Below are 18320 nucleotides of genomic sequence, written 5' to 3'. Positions count from 1 at the left end.
CCATCCATAAAGGGCTATCTTTTCATTCCCATAGCCAGGTGAAGAGCTTGTTAGTTCTGTCTCTTTGGTCTGGGTAGTCAAGGGTGCTGATGCTTGTTTACTTGTAGGTTTGCCCTGGTCATAGACTTGGTTTTCTTTGAGGAGGAAAGGAAAATAATTTTTGAGACACCTTCCCCTTTAAAATCCAGCACTTCATAATGCATGGTGTCAGCATCTACTGGAAACCCACTCAGGATAGGTCTCTCTCACTTTTTACTTTAAATCTTTTGTTTGTTTGCCTTTTATCTTAAATGTTTAAAAGTTGCATCCATTTCCGTAAAGCTGTAAATGTTTCTTCTCTCATGAGTTTTAAAACTGTCTCTTTTTTCTTCATAACTGTTTAGATCCCTTCCTGCTCCCCTTTTACCCCTGTTTCCTTCATTTTTCATCTCATTCTGGAAGAACATTTTCCCTTTCTTATTATATCATGTGTGCTCTTGTGTGCTCTTTTGCTGTCCCCCATCACTATCAGCCCTCCCCCCATCCTTTCAGGCAGGATAGAGCACACTTCTAATCACCTGTACTTTTTATCTTCTTTCTGAATCTTAAGCACAGCTTTTCTGATCTCTCTGTGTGTTCTGTGTGGAGCAGAACATGCCAGGATTGGGACAGGGTGAGGCTGAAAGTAAAATTACAGGAGCAATGATTAAGAGTCATCTTGAAAGTAAAAAGTTAACTGTCATTCATTATCTTCTTAACAAGAGCTGGAAGGTTATTTCCATGTTTGTACATTTAAAGTGCTTGCATCTTGAGTGAGCTCAGGAAATTATTTGAAGATGTAAGGTATTGGGATGAGAGTTTCAAATGCATTGTTCAAGTACATTTATGAGCTTTGGAGTCTGGCATTTGTCACATCAAACATTTAAATTGTTCTCTCTTTTTTTCTTTTTTTCTTTTTTTTTTTTTTTTGTTTTGTTTTGTTTTGTTGGGTTTTGCTTTGGCTTTTTTCCCCTCTTTTTAAAGGGTTGCAAGGGGCTTAGTCAGAGAATAGAGATAATGGCTTTTACAAATGGAAATAGTTTTTATTTTAATAATTCCAGAAGCAGGTCCTCATTCAAACATTATTAGAAACACATCTTAAATCACTTTCACCCATATATTGTTGTGTGCATCCTTTGGTTTAGAATAAAAAGTGGCACAAAATTAACTCCCAATATAAGGAATTCTCTTTCTGAAGAGGTTTCATGGTGGCATCCAGAGTATTCCTGAAAGATCATAATTTTCTTTTCCTTTTTTTTTCCTTTTTCTTTTTTAACTTTTCACATCCAGAGTATTCCTGAAAGATCATAATTTTCTTTTCCTTTTTTTTTCTTTTTTCTTTTTTAACTTTTCACATGCTCAGAATTTACCTGGATTATTGTGGCAGCTTTCTATAAAAGTAAAAAATCCAGTTAGATAAAGAAGAGGTTCAGGATGAAGTTTCTAGCTAAAATCCTTTTCTGCTTCTGAAAGTTTACCTGTGTCTCAGTTTACTGCACTTTCAGAAAGTTGGTGCTACTTTTTAATGGACATTTTATTTTTTTCAGCTAATAGCTGGTTAATGAATAGCCCTGACTGTTGCAAGGTTACAAGAATGATGCATCCAATACAAGAGAGGCATGGGGACATTTCCAGTGGTATGTCTACCTTGTTTTGTGAGACATTATTTATCATTAAATTGACATTTAAAACAGCTGGTGTTATGTGCTTCACTTTGTGTGAGGCAGGAATTTTGTCACAGGACTTGTCTCTTTTACATCTTGGTAATAGATAATGAATATTAAATGATGCTTTTATGGATCTGGGCTCCAATAAGAGGCAGTAGAAAGACTTGCAGATAATCTACTCTTAACAAGAGAGCTCAGGCCTAAGATAACAGAAGTGACAAATGCCTGAATGTTGTGTCCAGGTTTCAAGAACTTGTCCACCAGTTGGATCCCCTTTTCACAATACTTGTTTAATATTGCTATTTGGTATGTTCATGAGCAGTGAGGAAATGACAGCTTTTCATGGGCCTTGAGCATTGATGAGCTTTAAGACAAAACCATAGCAGATCTTTAAAACAATTTGGGAGCTTTTGCCATGCAGCAACCAAAACTCGTTTTTCCAGGGTATTTTTGTATACTTCAGAAACGAGTTATACAGAATACTTTGCTTAGTATGATTTGTTCATTTCCAGAAAGGTTACCCTTTCTGATCCCTTGAACATCAAAGTAGGAACAAACACAGAGCTGGCAGTCCCTTCCTACCTAAATGCTTGGTTAGGTGCTTCCAATCTTATTCCCAGGAGCAAATTGGCTGCTCTCGAGACTCTCACTTCATTCACTGAAGTTGCTTAATCTGCAGCATTGTACCAGGTCCAGCCTGACCTGAAAAACCCTGCTAGCTCCACATTCTTCCAGTAGCAAGCCCGTGCTGCTAAGCTTGACAGTGTCCTGAGCTGATAAGCAACTTGCAAGGTGGGGAGGATGAAATCATGCTCTAGACAACATTGCCATTCTGGTTTCTTTGCTTGTGGCATGATGTTATCACTTCAGAATCAAGATTGAAATTAAAAACAAACATTTTCAAAGCAATCTTGCTGCCCTGCAGGGGTTTGTCTTAATGCTTGCTCCTTTGTAACCTGTCTTCCAGGTATTCAGATGCTTTTCCAGCTAACATCCTTCCCACAGTTGCCTTCTGGTAGGGGCCTGGTTCTGATGATAGATGCACTGAGGTTCTTTGAGTCCCACCTCTTGCAAGTGTTGCAGGTGACCATCAAACCTTTCCCTAAGTGATCCATTTTTAAACCAGATTTTGTTCCCACTCTTCCTCTTAGAAGACTGTGCCATTACTCACTGCTATCATGTCTAGCAGTTTTGGTCTCAGTTCCAATCTGGATTTCCTGTTTGCTGAAACTGCTGTTTTCTGGGTGATGTATGGTGACTGTCCCCCCCAGTGCTGGCTGACTTGGTGTTTGTTAGAACAAACCTTAGTGTTTGTTCTGCCTGACTGCATAGCTTAGCTTAAAAAGTAGTAAATTTCTATGGTACAAAATTAGGTATTTTTTAAGGTTTATATTTTAGCATTGAAGAAGAATTCTTGAGATGCTGACTAAGTTTTTGGAGAGAATCTGTTCTATAGTATATCAGCTGTTTCCTTTAGGTTTCTTTTCAGTTTGTTTTCTCTGTGAGTGTGATGAACAAGATCTCTGTCTCAGACTTAAAATATTCCTGCTTTCTTCTTTTCTTCTTGAAACATTTCTTAAAGCTTTTTTTTCTTCTTGCATGCATGAAGTACTTAATGCCCTCCATCTGCATGAAAATGTTTTGTATATAATTCTAAAAGCTCCCTTAGGACTGTAGACTTTTTTAAATGAAGCAATTTAAACATTTTCCACACAAATGGACACTTGGGGCAAATGTCATTATAAAAATCGGAAGAATATTTGTTAGATATTTTCACCGTTTTTGGTTGAGGTTTTGTTTGTTTCTTTTTTTTTCTTTTAAGATCTGCCTCTCCAGTCACAGTGGAAATTGCAAGTCAGAGAGAGTCAGCATGATTTATGTTACTGGCAGAGCAGTAAGGCGTTCCTAAGGCTGGGAAGGCAGACATTAATAAGAAAGAGAAACAATAGACAGTCTTCTCTGCTTCAGTCAACATGGTGCAGGTGTTGAGGCTGATGTAATGCTGTTGCTGCTTTCCTACTCTGAGTTGTACATACATATTTATAAACACATGCAAGTCAATCAAGTCTTGTGTTCAAAAGATAAATTAATAAAACACAGATTGAGATGCAGAACAAGGCAAAAACGCTTCAATCCTGCTCAGACTAAATGAAAGTTTTAATTTTAAACTAATGTGTTAAGTATCTCAAGTTTCACGTGAGGAAATACATGATGCTGGATATTCTTGTAAGGACATATGTTGAAACTTGTTTTATAAAATTTGAGGCTTGCATACAGTTGAGTAGTAGACAGAGGCTCTATTTTGTGGAGGTTTTGGGATTCTAAGGAAATTATTTTCTGATTTGAAACAGAGCTCCAAAGTAGACAGATTTCATGTGGAAGAAAAGCTGAAACCCAGTATTTTTAGATCACATAATTTCAGCAGGATGGTTTGTTTCAAATTTGACTGTTTAAATGTTTTAAATATTGCTCTACCTAATGCAGTCTTTTAGAATGAACCAATTTGAAGGGAGAGAAAGAAACACTTCTTGCAGGAATGCCATAACAGGCATTTGTCAAAATATTTCTCCCTCTTTCTAAAATTAATACTTAAAAAAGTATGGTTTTCTGATACATTTTAATATCAGTGGAATTGTATTCTACACAGTAGGATGTCTGCCATTCATTGTGACTATGTCATCTGTGTTTTGGGGGGAGGTATTCTAGCAGTGGATGGAGAAATGCAGGATCCTTCTTGTGCTCTGCATGTTATTTTCTACTAGAAGGATCAGTATCTGATGTCTAATAGACCATATTCCTTGGGAAGCTCAGTTATTGAAGGTGATGGTTTTTACCAGATCTTTGGAACTACTCATGAAAATGGGTGCATGCTGTCTCTGTAAGAACAGCACTATTTTTAAACATATTCTTGGAATGTGTGTTTGCTACTTATATCCTTGTTTATTCCAGCTGCATGTCCTTACTTTGTTCAAGTCCTGATGGTCTGTCGGGTATGACAAACAAAGCTTGCTTTTGCAGAACTTGCCCTTTGTAGTTGAAGCCAGTGCTGATAGACCTGAATGCCATGAAAATGAATGGAGTTTTAAGCCCTTTGAAAGCTCTAGCTACCACATGGACCTGGTGTCAGGATGGTGACTGTGTCAGTCGTTTTAGTGGTGAGTGGCCATATTACCATGCAATTTTGTAATAACTGAGCAGTTCTTTCCTATAACTGCTGGCTCCCAGAGCAGGAGGTCCTGCTTCTCCACTGCCTGTGACAGACTGCCTCCTGCTTTGCCCTGAGACAGGATCCTCCTCTGTCTTGACAGGGCACCCAGTCAGAGTTTGTCATAATTTTTTTTATTTTTTTTATTTTTTTGGCAGGAGTAGCCAGCTGCTAGGTTAGCTCCCTAAACTAACTCATGAGAGTAGATCAAGCATAAATGTGGGCTGGCCTGGCCAGGATGAGGAGAGCAATGGATAGCCTTGAGGTTTGGTAGCTCTGATGTAGTTAGGCATCTATGGTGAATGCTTTGACAAATGATGACTTGTCTGTGCAAGGACTTTCATTCTCCTGTGAACAAAGGAGAAATACCACAGGATACCACCAGTGTGGTGATGGATTCCTCAGGCCATCTGAAGTAGCAATTATGATATTCAACAGTATTTTCCCGATTTTCTTGTCAGTTTTTAGCACAGATGAGTACAAAATTTCCATCATACATCTGACATGAGTGTTTCAAGTATGTTTCGTCTTTTTATTTCCTGTTTAACCTTATTGCTCTTTTATAAATGAAAGATTTCTGGCATGGAAGATACTATTTTGCATAAACTATTCAGTAAGGTTTTCTAGATACTTAAATTTCAAAATAAATGAACTGTAAGGGGGCCAAACGTACATCTAAGATATGACATGTACTAAGGGCTGTGTAGGCAGGCCAAAGCTCTCTGACCTGGGCAGCTTTGTTAATGTGAAGTAAGTAACTGCTGAACCACAGTGTTCAAGGCAGACCACAAAAGCTATGTGAATGGTCGGTGAGCTTTCCCACATGGGCAGCGTGAATCTGATCCAGATACACTTCTGTTAGTTCCAGCTTGTCCTTCCTGGTTGATGGCCAAATTCTTCCTCCTGTACTTGAGGGAAAAAGGGATCATAAATCTTTAATAATTGAAGGTAGGTGGTTGGGCCCAAAGTCAAACACCAAAACTGATAAAATCGTTATGAGCCTTTTTTTTTCTTTTTCCAAATGAATTTTTAAAATAGCAGTAATTGAAGAGTATGTTAAGCTGAAGATTGCAAGTGGAAGTGATCTTATTGCTTCCATGGCCTTACAGGTAACAATTGTATCTGAAACATCTTGGCTCTGTCTGGACTTGGCTGTGAAGGCCTTCAGGCAATGCCAGTCTTACAGATCTTCTAAAATGCAAGACAGAGCTGTTGTCATCCATGAAAGAACCATTTCCTCATATTTGACTTGTAGAGAAGGCAATGGATGTCAGTGGCATTAGTGAAGGAAATACAATTGCCAGCATGTAAAGGTCTTGTATATTATTGGCAGAGAAGCCAAAGCAATACTACATGAAATTGATGTACAGGCTAGAAAATGTTTCAGACACAATATGGTCATATGTTTTTTTGCACTGTCTTGGATTGTAGCTCCTATGCTGAAATTTTGGCCTAGGATTTCCTCTATGCCAGAGGTTGCATGATCATAGGAATCACCTGCTCTTGCTTTTTTATATTGCCTGGCATGGGGAAATTTGACTTACAGAGGAGTTTTTTGGTTGGTTTTGTTTGTTTTTTCCCACTCAGCTCTTCATTTTGTATGAAAGGGCAGTGTCAGTGTTCCTGTGGATATTGTGTATGCATTTCCAGCATGTAGTTACAGGGTGAGGGAGATTCTAGCACTTGTGCTGCCATCAAGTAGTTCTTGGTCTTGCTTGGAGGGGTTGTCAATTGCCTTTCAAAGTTGATATTACTCTGCTGAGTTACTTTCTTTATCTTTTTTATCCATTGTTCAAGTGGAAAGTTTCTATTTAGTTTACCTTGTCTGCAGTAATGGTTTGTATCTCAAAGTTTGGAATTAAAAGGTTTTTTGCATCTTCCTTAAGTAATTAAAACAGCAATAAGTGAGCTTATAAAGAGAGGAATAATGAAATTCAGGTTGAATGAGTGATTAATTGGCTTCTAGTCTGATCTCAGCTCCCTCTGTGCCTGAGCACTGGAGGAGGATGAGGTCATGGTGCTGATTCTTGACCACAGCATGCTGCAAACACCTCCTGTGTCTGACCAGTGTTTGCCCAGCTGTGTCCCAAACACCGAATTACTGTGACTGTAATACTGCTTTAGCTTTCTCCTAAATATCCATCAGCTAGGTGTGGTTAGGCTGTGCGTGTTGCTGATGCCTGAGGACCATGAGATACACTGGCCCTAAAAACCAAGATGCACATTACACTTTGCACAATCTTCACTTCTCTTGTGAAGAGAGCCCTCAGGTTCAGAGCCAAGTTCAAATTCATCTTCAGGATCCACAGCAGGCACCTATTGTTACCCTGTGATTTGCCTTCATAAACCAATTCTCCTGCTTGCTTTTGATGAAACCAAGGGAGATGGAGAAGGTGGTTTGATTTAGCTTTCTGATTTGTTCTGTAGCTGTGGTTTTCAGCATGTGTGCTGATCACTGTTTTGGCAAACCCTATTTTGGTCATAGAACCTTCTGCATCCATTAAAAATAGAGGCAGTAGATCTTTCTTTGCTTCTTGGGCAAAAAGATTTCTATAATGGTTGCCCTTTTAGACAATAACTTCCTTCTAAATGTAGCTGGCTAATCAGCTGAAGTTTTTGCACAAGTTCAAATCTACTCAATAGCAGCCAGAGAGGAGTATTTTGCTGTTTGACCTTTGACCTCCTTAAACTCTAGAAACGAAGCAACAAAAGCCTTGGATCAATCATGAAAAGTTGCATAAAATACTTGATGGGTATTTTGAAGTACTTTTGAAGCGGGAGGTGGATTTAGTTGCAGCAGCTGTTCAATTTATTTCTGGCATTAGCAGCACATGTCCCATCACACCACTGCCCTCAGGAAGGCAAAGGGTTTTTCGTGCCTGTACTGCTTTTTCGGAGTAGCAACCCCAGGGTTTCTTGTGAGGACAGAGTGCTCACAGATGAATGGGACGGAAATCTGCATTACTATCATGTAAAATCAACACCCTTATACAAAAACACAATGGCCCACGACCTGCAGGCCAAAGAAACCAATCCACAAAACCCCCGCTTCTTTTATTTTTGTTTCTGAGCTCTCCCTCTCTGGGATTTTGGCCGCCCCTGAGGCAGCAGCAGCAGCTCACAGGGGTGCACGTCCTGTGGGAGTTGCTCATGCATCCAAAATGGCTGGGACGTGGGTGGCCTTTGCTGGAAGAGAACACTGCGCCGGGTTTTGGTTGAAAATGTACAAAGGTGGGAGTAACGTCCCATCTTCCGCCTAGGCGCATATCGCTTTTTCTCCCTGTTTCGGGGCCCTAAAGCGTTGGCAGCTTTTCGGGAAGGGAGGGGTAGGGAACGGGCCCCGCGTTGCCATGGCAGCGGGCGGGCTGTCGCGCCTCAGCGCTGCCGGAGGTGCCGCTCGCAGGTTCCGCGTTCCCGGGGGCCCGGCCCGGGCGGTCCTTCCCCGTTCGGCTCGGTTGCTCTCCTCACGGAGCGAGGAAAGCTTCGTCAGCAGCGCGGGGCCGGGGAGGCCGCGCTGCGCTCCCGCCTCGCTGCGGGCGGGCTGTAGCGGCGGGGCCGCGCTTCCCCCGGGAGGCGCGGGTGGTGCCTTGCCCCGGGTGCTCGGCATTAGCGCGGGCTGGCTGCAGCGGGCCGGCAGCGAGTGACGGTGCTGGTGGAGGCTGAGCGTCTCTGCCGCGTTTCGGGGGCGCGGAGGCGGCCGGGGCGCTCCCGGCGCTGGCTGAACGCGGTGGTTCGTGTCTCACGGCATGGCTCAGCCCGGCCGCTCCTGACAGCCCTAGAAAGCTGCAGAGCTTAGTGGCAAAGCGAGTAAGTCTAGTCTATCAAAGCACTTCCTTTGAGGTTCTTTGTTGCTAGTGCTGGAGGGCAAAAGAAACAACATTTTTAAATAGGTTGCAAAATTTCAAAGCGTATTTAAAGCACTGTGAAACATCTCGTCGCTCCTGCTGTGTTGTTTCTTCTCAACGTTTTTAATAGTTGTCCTGCTGCAAAATAGAAATATAAATTTTCCAGACAGGTGAGTGAGAATCCAGGTGAAGCCTTGATCAGCTACTGCAAAATCTGTCCAGTGTTTTTTTCCAGCTTTAGAATGGAAATTGGTATTAGTGCCTACACTCATAATGCTGGAAATATCCTACTCCAGCTCCCATAAGCTGAAAGGAGGGCCTAAGTAAAAAATCTTCCTGAAGTGGCAAGATACTCTCACACTGTACAATTGCTTGTGCTGGTTGCATCACAGGTCAGACTAAAAATTACAAGCCAGGCTGTTTTAGGATTTTTAGATCTTAATCTTAAAATCTGGGGCAGTCCCTGAGGGATAAATTATGCATACATAGTACACCTGATGTGTTGGACCTGCTGCACATTCAAGATAAGACTATATGCGTATAGTAGCTAGTTTTCAGACATCGGGCAGCCTGAGTTTCCAGGCATCTAAAAAAGCGGGTAATTACTTCAAAAATATGGGAAAGGTCTGCATGTGCAAGCTTGCATGGGTCATGGGATTGCTGTGAATAATGTAGTAAGTCTGTTGCCACCCAGTATCATCCTTCCTTTCACCCCTCCTTCCCCCAGCAGATATTTCCAGACTTCCTTTTGTATTTTTTTCCTAGTCGCTTTCTGAAGCTTATTAATAGCTTTGAACACTTGTGCATAAACTAACCAGCAGACCACTTGAGGAGAGTGGTCTGAGTGATGTCCACACTTGCAAAATCAAATGACTGAGGATTCCAAAGATATGAAAGTTGTTTCAGAATTCATCTCCCATGTAAAAGCTCAGGAGGTAGCCTGCATTTCATTCCATTACTTAGGAGCTGTTAATGAAAGCAATACCTTATTTTACAGTATTATTGGTAAAACGGTGCATGCCAGACAAAGACAATTTACAACCTATTTATTTTCAGCATTCTCCTAATGCCCATTATTGGGAGCAAAACCCATCTCTGGACAGACCAGCTTCTTAGTTCCCTTAATCCTGCAACAAAGTGATAATCCTTTATTTGTGACCTCATAGACTGTTGCTACAGAGAATGCTGTGATATCAGAAAGCCAGTGCTGTGACTTCACTGTTGGTAGAAGCCATAGTTGAAGATGACCCACTCTGGAGGCCTGGGGGTCAGTTTATATATTTTTGGTATTCTGCAAGTGCTTCCTAAGGAGCAGTATTTGGCAAACAGAATTGCGTAATGTCTGTCTACCTAGGTGATGAATGAGACAATCAGAGGCTGCATGTGAGGGGAAAATATGTGGTGATTATGTTTTCAAGGTAATTTCTGCCCTTGAAAGAAGTTATGTTATCAGGAAGAAAACTGTCGCTGGGAAGATACACTAGGCTTTTGTATGCTCAGTCTCCAAAGATATCATGAAGAATACCAGTAATATATTCTCTAAAAGCAAGAACTCCTTACTCTGTATGCCTCTTAAGAGTATAATTTTGCAACTCCCAAACTTTCCTTGGAAACACTAATTGCATCAAAACTTCCATTGAATAATGTTTGTCAGGAGCAAGGCAAAAGACATGTAAATCACATTCAAACCTCTGTGCCCTAAAGTAGACTCTTAGGCTCTTGTTTGTAAACTGAATTGTGAAGATGTGTGTCCAAGACTTTCAGGTATTTCCAGATATATTACATGTCTGAATTCTTTTTACATTTGAGTGTGAGCTTTTGTGCCGTGTTCCAGAAATGAGTGCCTAAAATTAGGCTTCTTGGTAAGTCTTGATTTTAAGAAGTACTGATAGTACAGCAGCACTCAATGGAGATAAAGGGAAATTAAAATCTACATCAGTTTTGAAACTCAAGCTGTGACTATTATATTAGAAACAACATATGGCAATAGAAGCCACATTTGGCTCCTTTACTATCTCTGCCTTTTTCCATAACTGGGAGATTTTACAGAAATAGTACTTGCAACTCTAAATGTCAATGGTTATATACTCTGGAAGACTGAAGGTATCGGAAACCAGAAAAAGAAAATACTAGTAAAAAGTTAATTCCTTTGTTTAAACATCCAGTTTTTGAATGCTTATGGGATCATATGATTGAAAAACAGGAAGACATATGCTTGCCTGTAACAATTAGTATTTTATTTTTGCTATTGATAATTCAATTTTTAACTTTCACCTTTTTATGCATGATACAAAAGGTCATGCAGATGAATTTAGCAGGATTATGTGTGTACTACCAACCTCATTGATAAAACTTCTGGAAGTCATGTAGGCTAAATCAGGTTAAAGAAAACACTCCAGAATAAATTGCTATTTACATAGGTATAGCTACACCAAGATAGTTCTGACAGTAAATTAGTCTTTTAGACCAAAGCCCTGAGGTCAGCTTCTATCTTATCCTGTTACACATGTGTTCTCCAAATTATGTTCCAATCATGTATCAAACTGGATACTGCATAACAAACCTGTGTTGGAATAGCTCAGTTAAATGCAGTACCAGAAATGAAATACCACAGTTTAAAGCAAATATTCACACACATTATACATAGGCATTGCAGATCATGCAGGACACCCTTTGTGTTGCCTCACATTTTCAAGTTCTCGTGGATTACACCATCTTTGTATGAAACTACACGCGCATGTGTGTTTTGAAGCGCTGCTCATAAAGCAGCAGAACACTTCTAGACAGTATTGGTGATGACATGCTTAATTGCTTTCACATGTTTCTGTTCAGACTGCCCAAAACATTAACATACTCCCTTAGTGATGTTGTATGTGTGTCTTATTAGCATGCACACTACTAATTTACCCTCAGCTTTCTTTACTGTCCTGTAAGCTCCCACCCTTCCCCTAGCTTTGATCTTTCATCCTAAAAACTTAGAAGCAGTCTTTTGGTTGTGAAGCTAAATGTTTCTTTTAGAACAAAATTCTTAGATATTCTGCCTGTTGCAGACACTGGGAGGGGAGGAGGGCTCTTTCCAAGGCGGTGTAGTAATATGCAGGTACCCTTGGCAGGAGCCTGGCAACTCTGCTGGGGATGCTGCCTTTGCTGGGTCATTGGCACCTGGGTTCAGCCTTGGGGCTGCAGCGAAAGATTTGTTTGTTCTTTCGAGCTTTTAATTGAGACTTTGATTGGAGGCTTTCACTGAATCCTTTGTGTGACAGGGGCTGAAGGTCAGCCCAGAAAACAAAACAGGCGAGCATCAAGTGTATGCAGAGCACATGCAGATCAGCTGTCACAAAACAACTGTCCTTTGTTCATTTCTTTGCTTATTCCATCAATTCTGTAGATCTTTATTTTTTCCCCAGTCTTCTTAAGGCTGGAGGCACTAGTTTTATTTCTTACCATTTGGTTGTTATTTCTGCTTCCATTTAGCCCTGCTAAGCATTTAGATTCATTTAACAAGTCTTCTTTCAGAAGTAATGCCTCAGATGCTACATTGCCTGCTTCAAGAATCAAACAAAATCACCTCTTTCCTCACATTTCCTTTTAACCTTTCCTGTGTTCTTTCTTTCTTATTTTTTTTCTTGTTTTTCTCTCCTGTCTTTTTCTGCTGCTAATTCAACCTTTATATAGCCTAGGTTTTTCTTCAGGTAGCCTATATATCATCTCTTTAAAACTTGTTGCAAGTCAGATAGGAAGAACAACAGGGGTTTCAAAAAGTGCATTCAGAATTACTTGCATCTCCTGCAGATATTTCTGAGGGCTGGTCTGTGCAGCAGTTCCAGCCTCACAAAGGGGGTGGCCAGGTGAGAGAGGGGCATGTACCATCCCCTTCACCATGTGCAGTGCCATGTTTACTAATAATCAGAAATGCTTTTGAAACAGAGGGCCTTCTCAAGCTCTGGTTCTGACCAAGACATTTTTTACCTGTGTTAAGCAGGAGGTACCCTCAGGCCCATAAGATCTGGATGAGCCTCCATGCTGCCCATGGAGGTTGCTTTTTGAAAGAATATGATGGTTACTATAAGGCCTTTTTTCTTATGGCCAAGGGAAAGGAATTACAACATCGTGACAATATGCAAGAAATTAGTTATTTTGTTTTAAATGTGTATTAGAAAATAACTATCTTGCTATGGCATAAGATGTAGTAATTCGGATCTTGGGTTTATGTATCCCCTATGCTTTGATCTCAACAGTTTTTGATACCTCTTTTCTCACTGTGTCTTCTGGTTACTTGTGAAATCTGTTAAAAAAATTATCTTGATGCTCCTTTTGCTAGCCTTTTGGTTTAGTTCAGTTAAAGGTGAGATCATCATCAGTTGCTGAGATCATCTCAGTAATCTAGCCTTGATATCCTAGTTTAGGTCTCTCTATACTGAATAAGAGGGCAAAGAGACAACTATTTTTATGTGCTCTCATCTTTCAGAAAACTGGGTCATAGCGACACTCAGGGAGCACAAGAACTCCATGCTCTAGTGCTTTATAAATGCTTGGTTAAAGTCCAAAAGAAAAGTCTTGTCAAGCTCTGTTTAGTATACAGAGGAGAAAAAAGAAGGATGGCCACTTCTGGGCCCTCTAAATGGTTAACCGTGCTTTGTGCAGCCGGGAATCAATACCAAATGTTTGGGGTTTAATAGCTATATTAAAAATCTGAAGGATGGAATGGATAATGAAGTGGTAACCCTGTCTTGTCAGATCACAGTTGTTCAGGTTCATTAAGACTGCTGAGGAGGATTTCAGGAGGGACTAACGACAGCTGAGTGAAACAGCTGAGCAATTCTGCAGAATAGTGACATCAGCACTGTAGTATAAAGCAGTGCAGTGAGCACTGACAAAATAGTGCTTAAATTTGTTAAGTTTTGTGCTTTTTTAGGAGCATGGTCTCTGCGTGTTGCTGGAGTCAGTAGTGAATGCGTTAGATGAGTCAGGAGTGGAAATTAAAAAGCCTAAACTTCTGACTATATATGAAGAGGTACGTAAGAAGTCATGCAAGAGGGGTTACTCTGTGAAATTGGTAATTTTATCTTTTTGGATACTGTGTTTGGTTTTATTGCTCATGTACAGGGCAATTTTCAGATTCCTGAAATTTAATTTAAAAGTGATGGAGCAGTAGGTAGAGAGGTATTACTGTTTTAACAATAGTAAAACATCTGTTGTATTTTAATTTTAGTTTTAGGTTTGGTTTAGCTTAGTTGAGGTTTTAGTTTACCGCTTCCTGTAAATAAGTGCTCAGTAAAATTCAAAAATAAAAAATATGTGAAATGGATGGAAATATTTCATCCAGTGAGTTGTTTAATTGTGGGAATCCCTGGTTCCAGGTACTGCCACTTATTTGGGGGGGGTAAGTTTTGGTTGCTGCTTTTGCTGATAGCCATATGCATTGGCATAAATAGTCAAAATATGCCAGTCCCTGAAGACGTCAAAAGAACTGTTTCTGTCTGGAACAAGGGCATTTCCCTTTAAGATGCAGTATACACTAGTAGTAATGTGTGCAGTTGGATTTCTAATGCTTCCTCTAAGATGATTGATGAGCATGAGGAAGGCAGCAGATTTGGTGTGTTGCTGAATTGTTGTGCCATGGCATTTTCTTTATTCCCATCCTCACAGCTAATCCCCACACAGAAGAGACCAAAGGACAGAATTTGAAAGAATTTTGAACCACTGTGGGAAGCAGGGGTTATTGCATCTACTTCATGCAGGTAGAACTTAGAGGTAGAATATACTAGTATAGCTTCTTCATGTATTGAGGTGTAAAATATTTCAATTTCACTTTAAAGTACATCTTCTTAAAGGTACTCCAGCCATATTGAAAACTGCTTTCGACCACAGGGAAAAAAATGACCCAGTAAACTCTCAACTGCTAAGTCTTTGGAGCATCTAACCTTTTCTTTTTAAAAGCACTTTGGCACTAATTTAATTGATTCCATCCCTGGCCTTTTCATCAGTTCTCTCCTAGCCAGGAAAAACTGGGCTGTTAAAGGCTGCTGCAGTACCATGGGACTTGTGTTCAGTGTTGCAGGTTCTTATTTTAACCTCATGTTATCTGCCAGTCATCACTATTGGTTTGAAAAGCTGTAACCATGGCAGTACTGTCTTTGGGCTGAAAATCTTTCAATGGTTACAGCAGTCAATATAGATGAGAGAGAGTGTGCTATGTCTTTCGGTTGTGTTGCTAATTATCACTTCACCTTTCAAGAATTTTTTCTTCTGACTAGATTATTGCTGAATGTTTGCTGCAGCATCTCCAGCCACACTGCAAATGTGTTCTGGCTAAACTGAAGAGGATAGTGAAGAACATGTGGTTAAGACCTTCAACAGCCATGTTTTGTGCTTTCAGCAGTGTTTGGAAAGGAGTATTTTTCTATGTGTTTTTAAAATTTCCTCCCTATAAGAAAACATCTAGGTTTATCTTTGTTTGTTGGGTTTTGTTTCCTTTGTTTCTCATTTGCCTACTGTCTCTTGCCAAACCTCCTCTAGTGTCAGATTTTTTAAACGCTTCTATCTTTTCTTGCATTTGCTGCCAGAGAACAGGCAGGCTTTGTTTTTGAGGGGGTGTGATATTGGTGTGGTTGATTATAATATAGCATTAACATTAGTCAAATTAATTTGATAGTAGCAGATTTCTATGAAAAAGCCCCAAACCCTCCTCCCTTCTCATTTTGTGGTCCTAGCAACAAAATATGTTAGAGAATTAATCTCTGTGGTTTAAAATATCACATACTTTCTAGCGAGCTATAATTTTAAAAAGCTTCATTTGGTAGCTGAATTCTAAAAAGACACAATTGTTTTACCTAGTGGGATTTTTGGGGGAGGGAGTTGTGTTGGTTGCCTTGGTTCTTCCATTAAGACTTGATGTTTTCATTCAAGTGCTGTTTCCTGGGTGGTTGTATGAGCAAGTGTCACACTGGGTAGTGATTCTGTCCTGCACTAGGTGACACTTAAAGCATTGTTTGTTTTTTGTCTTAGGTTTTGAGATTCTTTTATAGAATGTGGTAAGCAGAGATGCTTAAAAATGGATAACAGCTGAGAAGAATTGGATGATCAAAGATCCTTAATCATATCCACAGAGTGAGCTATTAAAGATCATGGTCTTGGGAGTCAAAACTAAGAATATTTGCTTCAAACTCTCTTGCGGTCAGCATAAAAAGGTTAACTGAAACTGCTTGCTCAGTTGTAGGGTGACAGCAAACCACCAATAAAATACAGTTGTGGGGGAAAAAGCAGGGTATAAGGCAGGCTATTTCCATTAAAAGTAAGGAAATTCTAATTTCCTGGTACCCGGTGCAGGTGGGAGGTTAGCTGGAACACTAGAATATGGTGCAGAATTCTGGTTGTTGCTTTTAAAGGAAAGTTACGTAAGTTAAATGTAGAAGAGTCCTCTAACAGGATTAAAGGGACAGGAAGGGCAGACATACAAAAGAACACTAGAAGAGTGAGATTTTTTTAAAAGCCAGTGGAAGGAGATCTGAAGGAGGGGAGGTGTGTTCTTTGGTAATAAATAGGGGTGTAAGCAGCAGGAGTAAAAAAAATAAAGAGAAAGGATATTTAGCTCCTAGACAGCATTAGCACAAAAACAGATGGGAATTACTTGCTAGGATTTTAGTGAACTTAATACCCTGATCATGTTTCCTCTTGTGATTTCTTAAAGAACCAGGAGATTTGTTCAGGTAAGTCAAGCGGAACTTATTAGCATATTGCAAGTAAGTTGTTGTTAGTGGAGCACTAATATGTCAAAATTTCTAGTATTAAGAGAGTTCCTAAGGACGTGGAAGTGTTAGTTGGTATCTTTCTGATGTTCCTTAATCTGGTTTTTTCTGAGGCCACAAGGGTTCATGGACTGTGCTGCTAGTGTAGTGTCTGGGTGGTTCCTGCTTTGTGAAGTAAGTAGGTTCTTGTAGAGGTGATCATGATGACCAGCATGCTCAGTTGGTTGGAACATGTTTCTAGTAACACCAGGGTTGCAGATTTGGTCTCTTTATGAGCTATTTACTAGTGTTTGACTTGCTGATCCTTGTGGGTCCCTTCCAACTCAGAATATTCTATGATCCTGTGGTAGATAACTATGGTCCCTGCAGCTACGATTGCTGAGCGCTGATGGCTGATTTTAGCCTGTGAAATTTGGGTAGCTGGTACAGGCGAGATGGAATTGCACCCTTGATAACCTTCTTTGCTTCTTTTGACCATGTTCTTTTTAAAGCTTTTTTGTTTTCTGTCATGTGTTATCATGTGTGTGGGGGTGTGTGTGTGCCATTTTAGCATATTCCTTTCCTTATCTTGAGTTTCCCTTTAGTGATCGGGAAGTTGCTGTGGCAAAGGAAAGGAATCCCAGGCCCTGACTCAGGAGGACTGGAGGATATATCCAAGCTAATGTAAAGTTTGACAAAGGAGTGTGAGCAAAGAAAGAAATTGAGATTTTTAATTTATCTGCTTCCTCAGTGTGTGATGGAGATTGGCATTAGGCTATACTGTATTTTCTACTGGTGCATTTGGATGCACATGAATATGCAAGGAATTATACAGAAAGAAGTATGTGGTGTGTTTGTACTGTACACTGTCAGTAAGGCAGCTTTTGTTTTAGTACCAACCTCTGTTGTTCTGCAGAGGGAGATGTGGGATGGAGGAACAGAGTATCTGCCCTGGCTGGGGAGTGCATGTGGTATTTAAGCTAGGCCTTCCTCTTGTGAGGCCATGCTGCTGTAACATCACTGATGAAGGCAGCACTGATTTGTTCATCAACTTCAGCTCTTCTAAACATTCTCATTTGTATTTTCCCTACTGCTGGTCTCTCACTTTTGCTTTCTGCTATGCTTGAAGGTATCAGGTATTTGCTGTTGTTAATACTGATTAAAGGGCTGTGTAATGGTGCTGTAAACTGATGAATTTGAGCAAAGGCATACCTAGGTGCATGCACACACAATGTCTGTGCACCCTAGACACATGTGCATGCTTGGTGCATTCCAGGTACCTGGTAGGCATCACACATGCAAGAGGAATTGTCTCTGAAAGAGCTTGTAGTTGTATTAGTCTGTTCAGAATAGTTGAGTTGGTCCTGAGCATATAATATGGGTTCAAGTGCTAGAGGAATTTGTTAGAGAGAAAAGATATCTAGAATGCAGTATTATCTTTAGGATTCTTCTGCCAGTGTTTTAACTTTGGTGTTAGTTGCAAGACTACTGCCTCAAGAATTTGTCCATGTCTGTGAAAACAGTGCTGCATGCATGAGCCCATTTAGCTTTGCATGAAGGTTGTCTGATGTAAAGGGGAAGAAGATTGGAGCTGTTGTTTTTACTTTCAGTAAGTGCTTGTTCTAATTCACTTTTAAATTTTTCTTCATGGGGTTTTGTTGCTGTAAAATGGGTATGTACTTAGCAGGCAACCTGAATTTCCAAAGGACAATCCTAGGGAACCCAAAACATTGTAAATGCCAAGTTGGATTCATTAGAGGTGGTGTGGCTGATGCTGCAGCTCCAGGGAAGGCAAAAATACTGTAAAGCTGAAGGAAGATTTCCTGGAAGGAGGCCTTTCAGGCCAATGAAAATTGAC

At 40.3% G+C, this 18320-nt stretch overlaps 1 protein-coding gene and 1 long non-coding RNA gene across 20 annotated transcripts in view; one reads left to right on the top strand and one right to left on the bottom strand.

Annotated features, from left to right (window-relative positions):
- Window positions 1-18320, top strand: part of STOX2 (storkhead box 2) — a 136703-nt gene that overhangs the window by 95996 nt on the left and 22387 nt on the right. For 2 of the 19 annotated variants that reach the window (XM_086891622.1, XM_023946708.2), the window contains exon 2: window positions 1566-1655. The exons of 7 other annotated variants lie outside the window; for them this stretch is intronic. In XM_086891622.1, coding sequence (XP_086747748.1) covers window positions 1580-1655 — 76 coding nt within the window. In that variant the 5' untranslated portion in view covers window positions 1566-1579. Of the gene's footprint in view, window positions 1-1565; window positions 1656-8234; window positions 8698-16324; window positions 16445-18320 lie in introns of those variants that run through there. 10 more of the 19 variants (XR_015287597.1, XM_023946714.2, XR_015287598.1 and 7 more) reach the window with 6 other exon arrangements.
- LOC147653023 (uncharacterized) lies at window positions 5396-8503 on the bottom strand. Its single transcript, XR_015287602.1, has 2 exons — window positions 6435-8503; window positions 5396-5793 (listed from the first exon to the last, which is right to left on the bottom strand). It is a non-coding gene; the product is annotated as an uncharacterized LOC147653023 (long non-coding RNA).

The sequence above is a fragment of the Cyanistes caeruleus genome, chromosome 5, assembly GCF_971803275.1.
Source record: "Cyanistes caeruleus chromosome 5, bCyaCae1.hap1.1, whole genome shotgun sequence".
Classification (NCBI taxonomy): domain Eukaryota; kingdom Metazoa; phylum Chordata; class Aves; order Passeriformes; family Paridae; genus Cyanistes; species Cyanistes caeruleus.
This window is presented reverse-complemented; position numbering and strand designations above follow the sequence as displayed.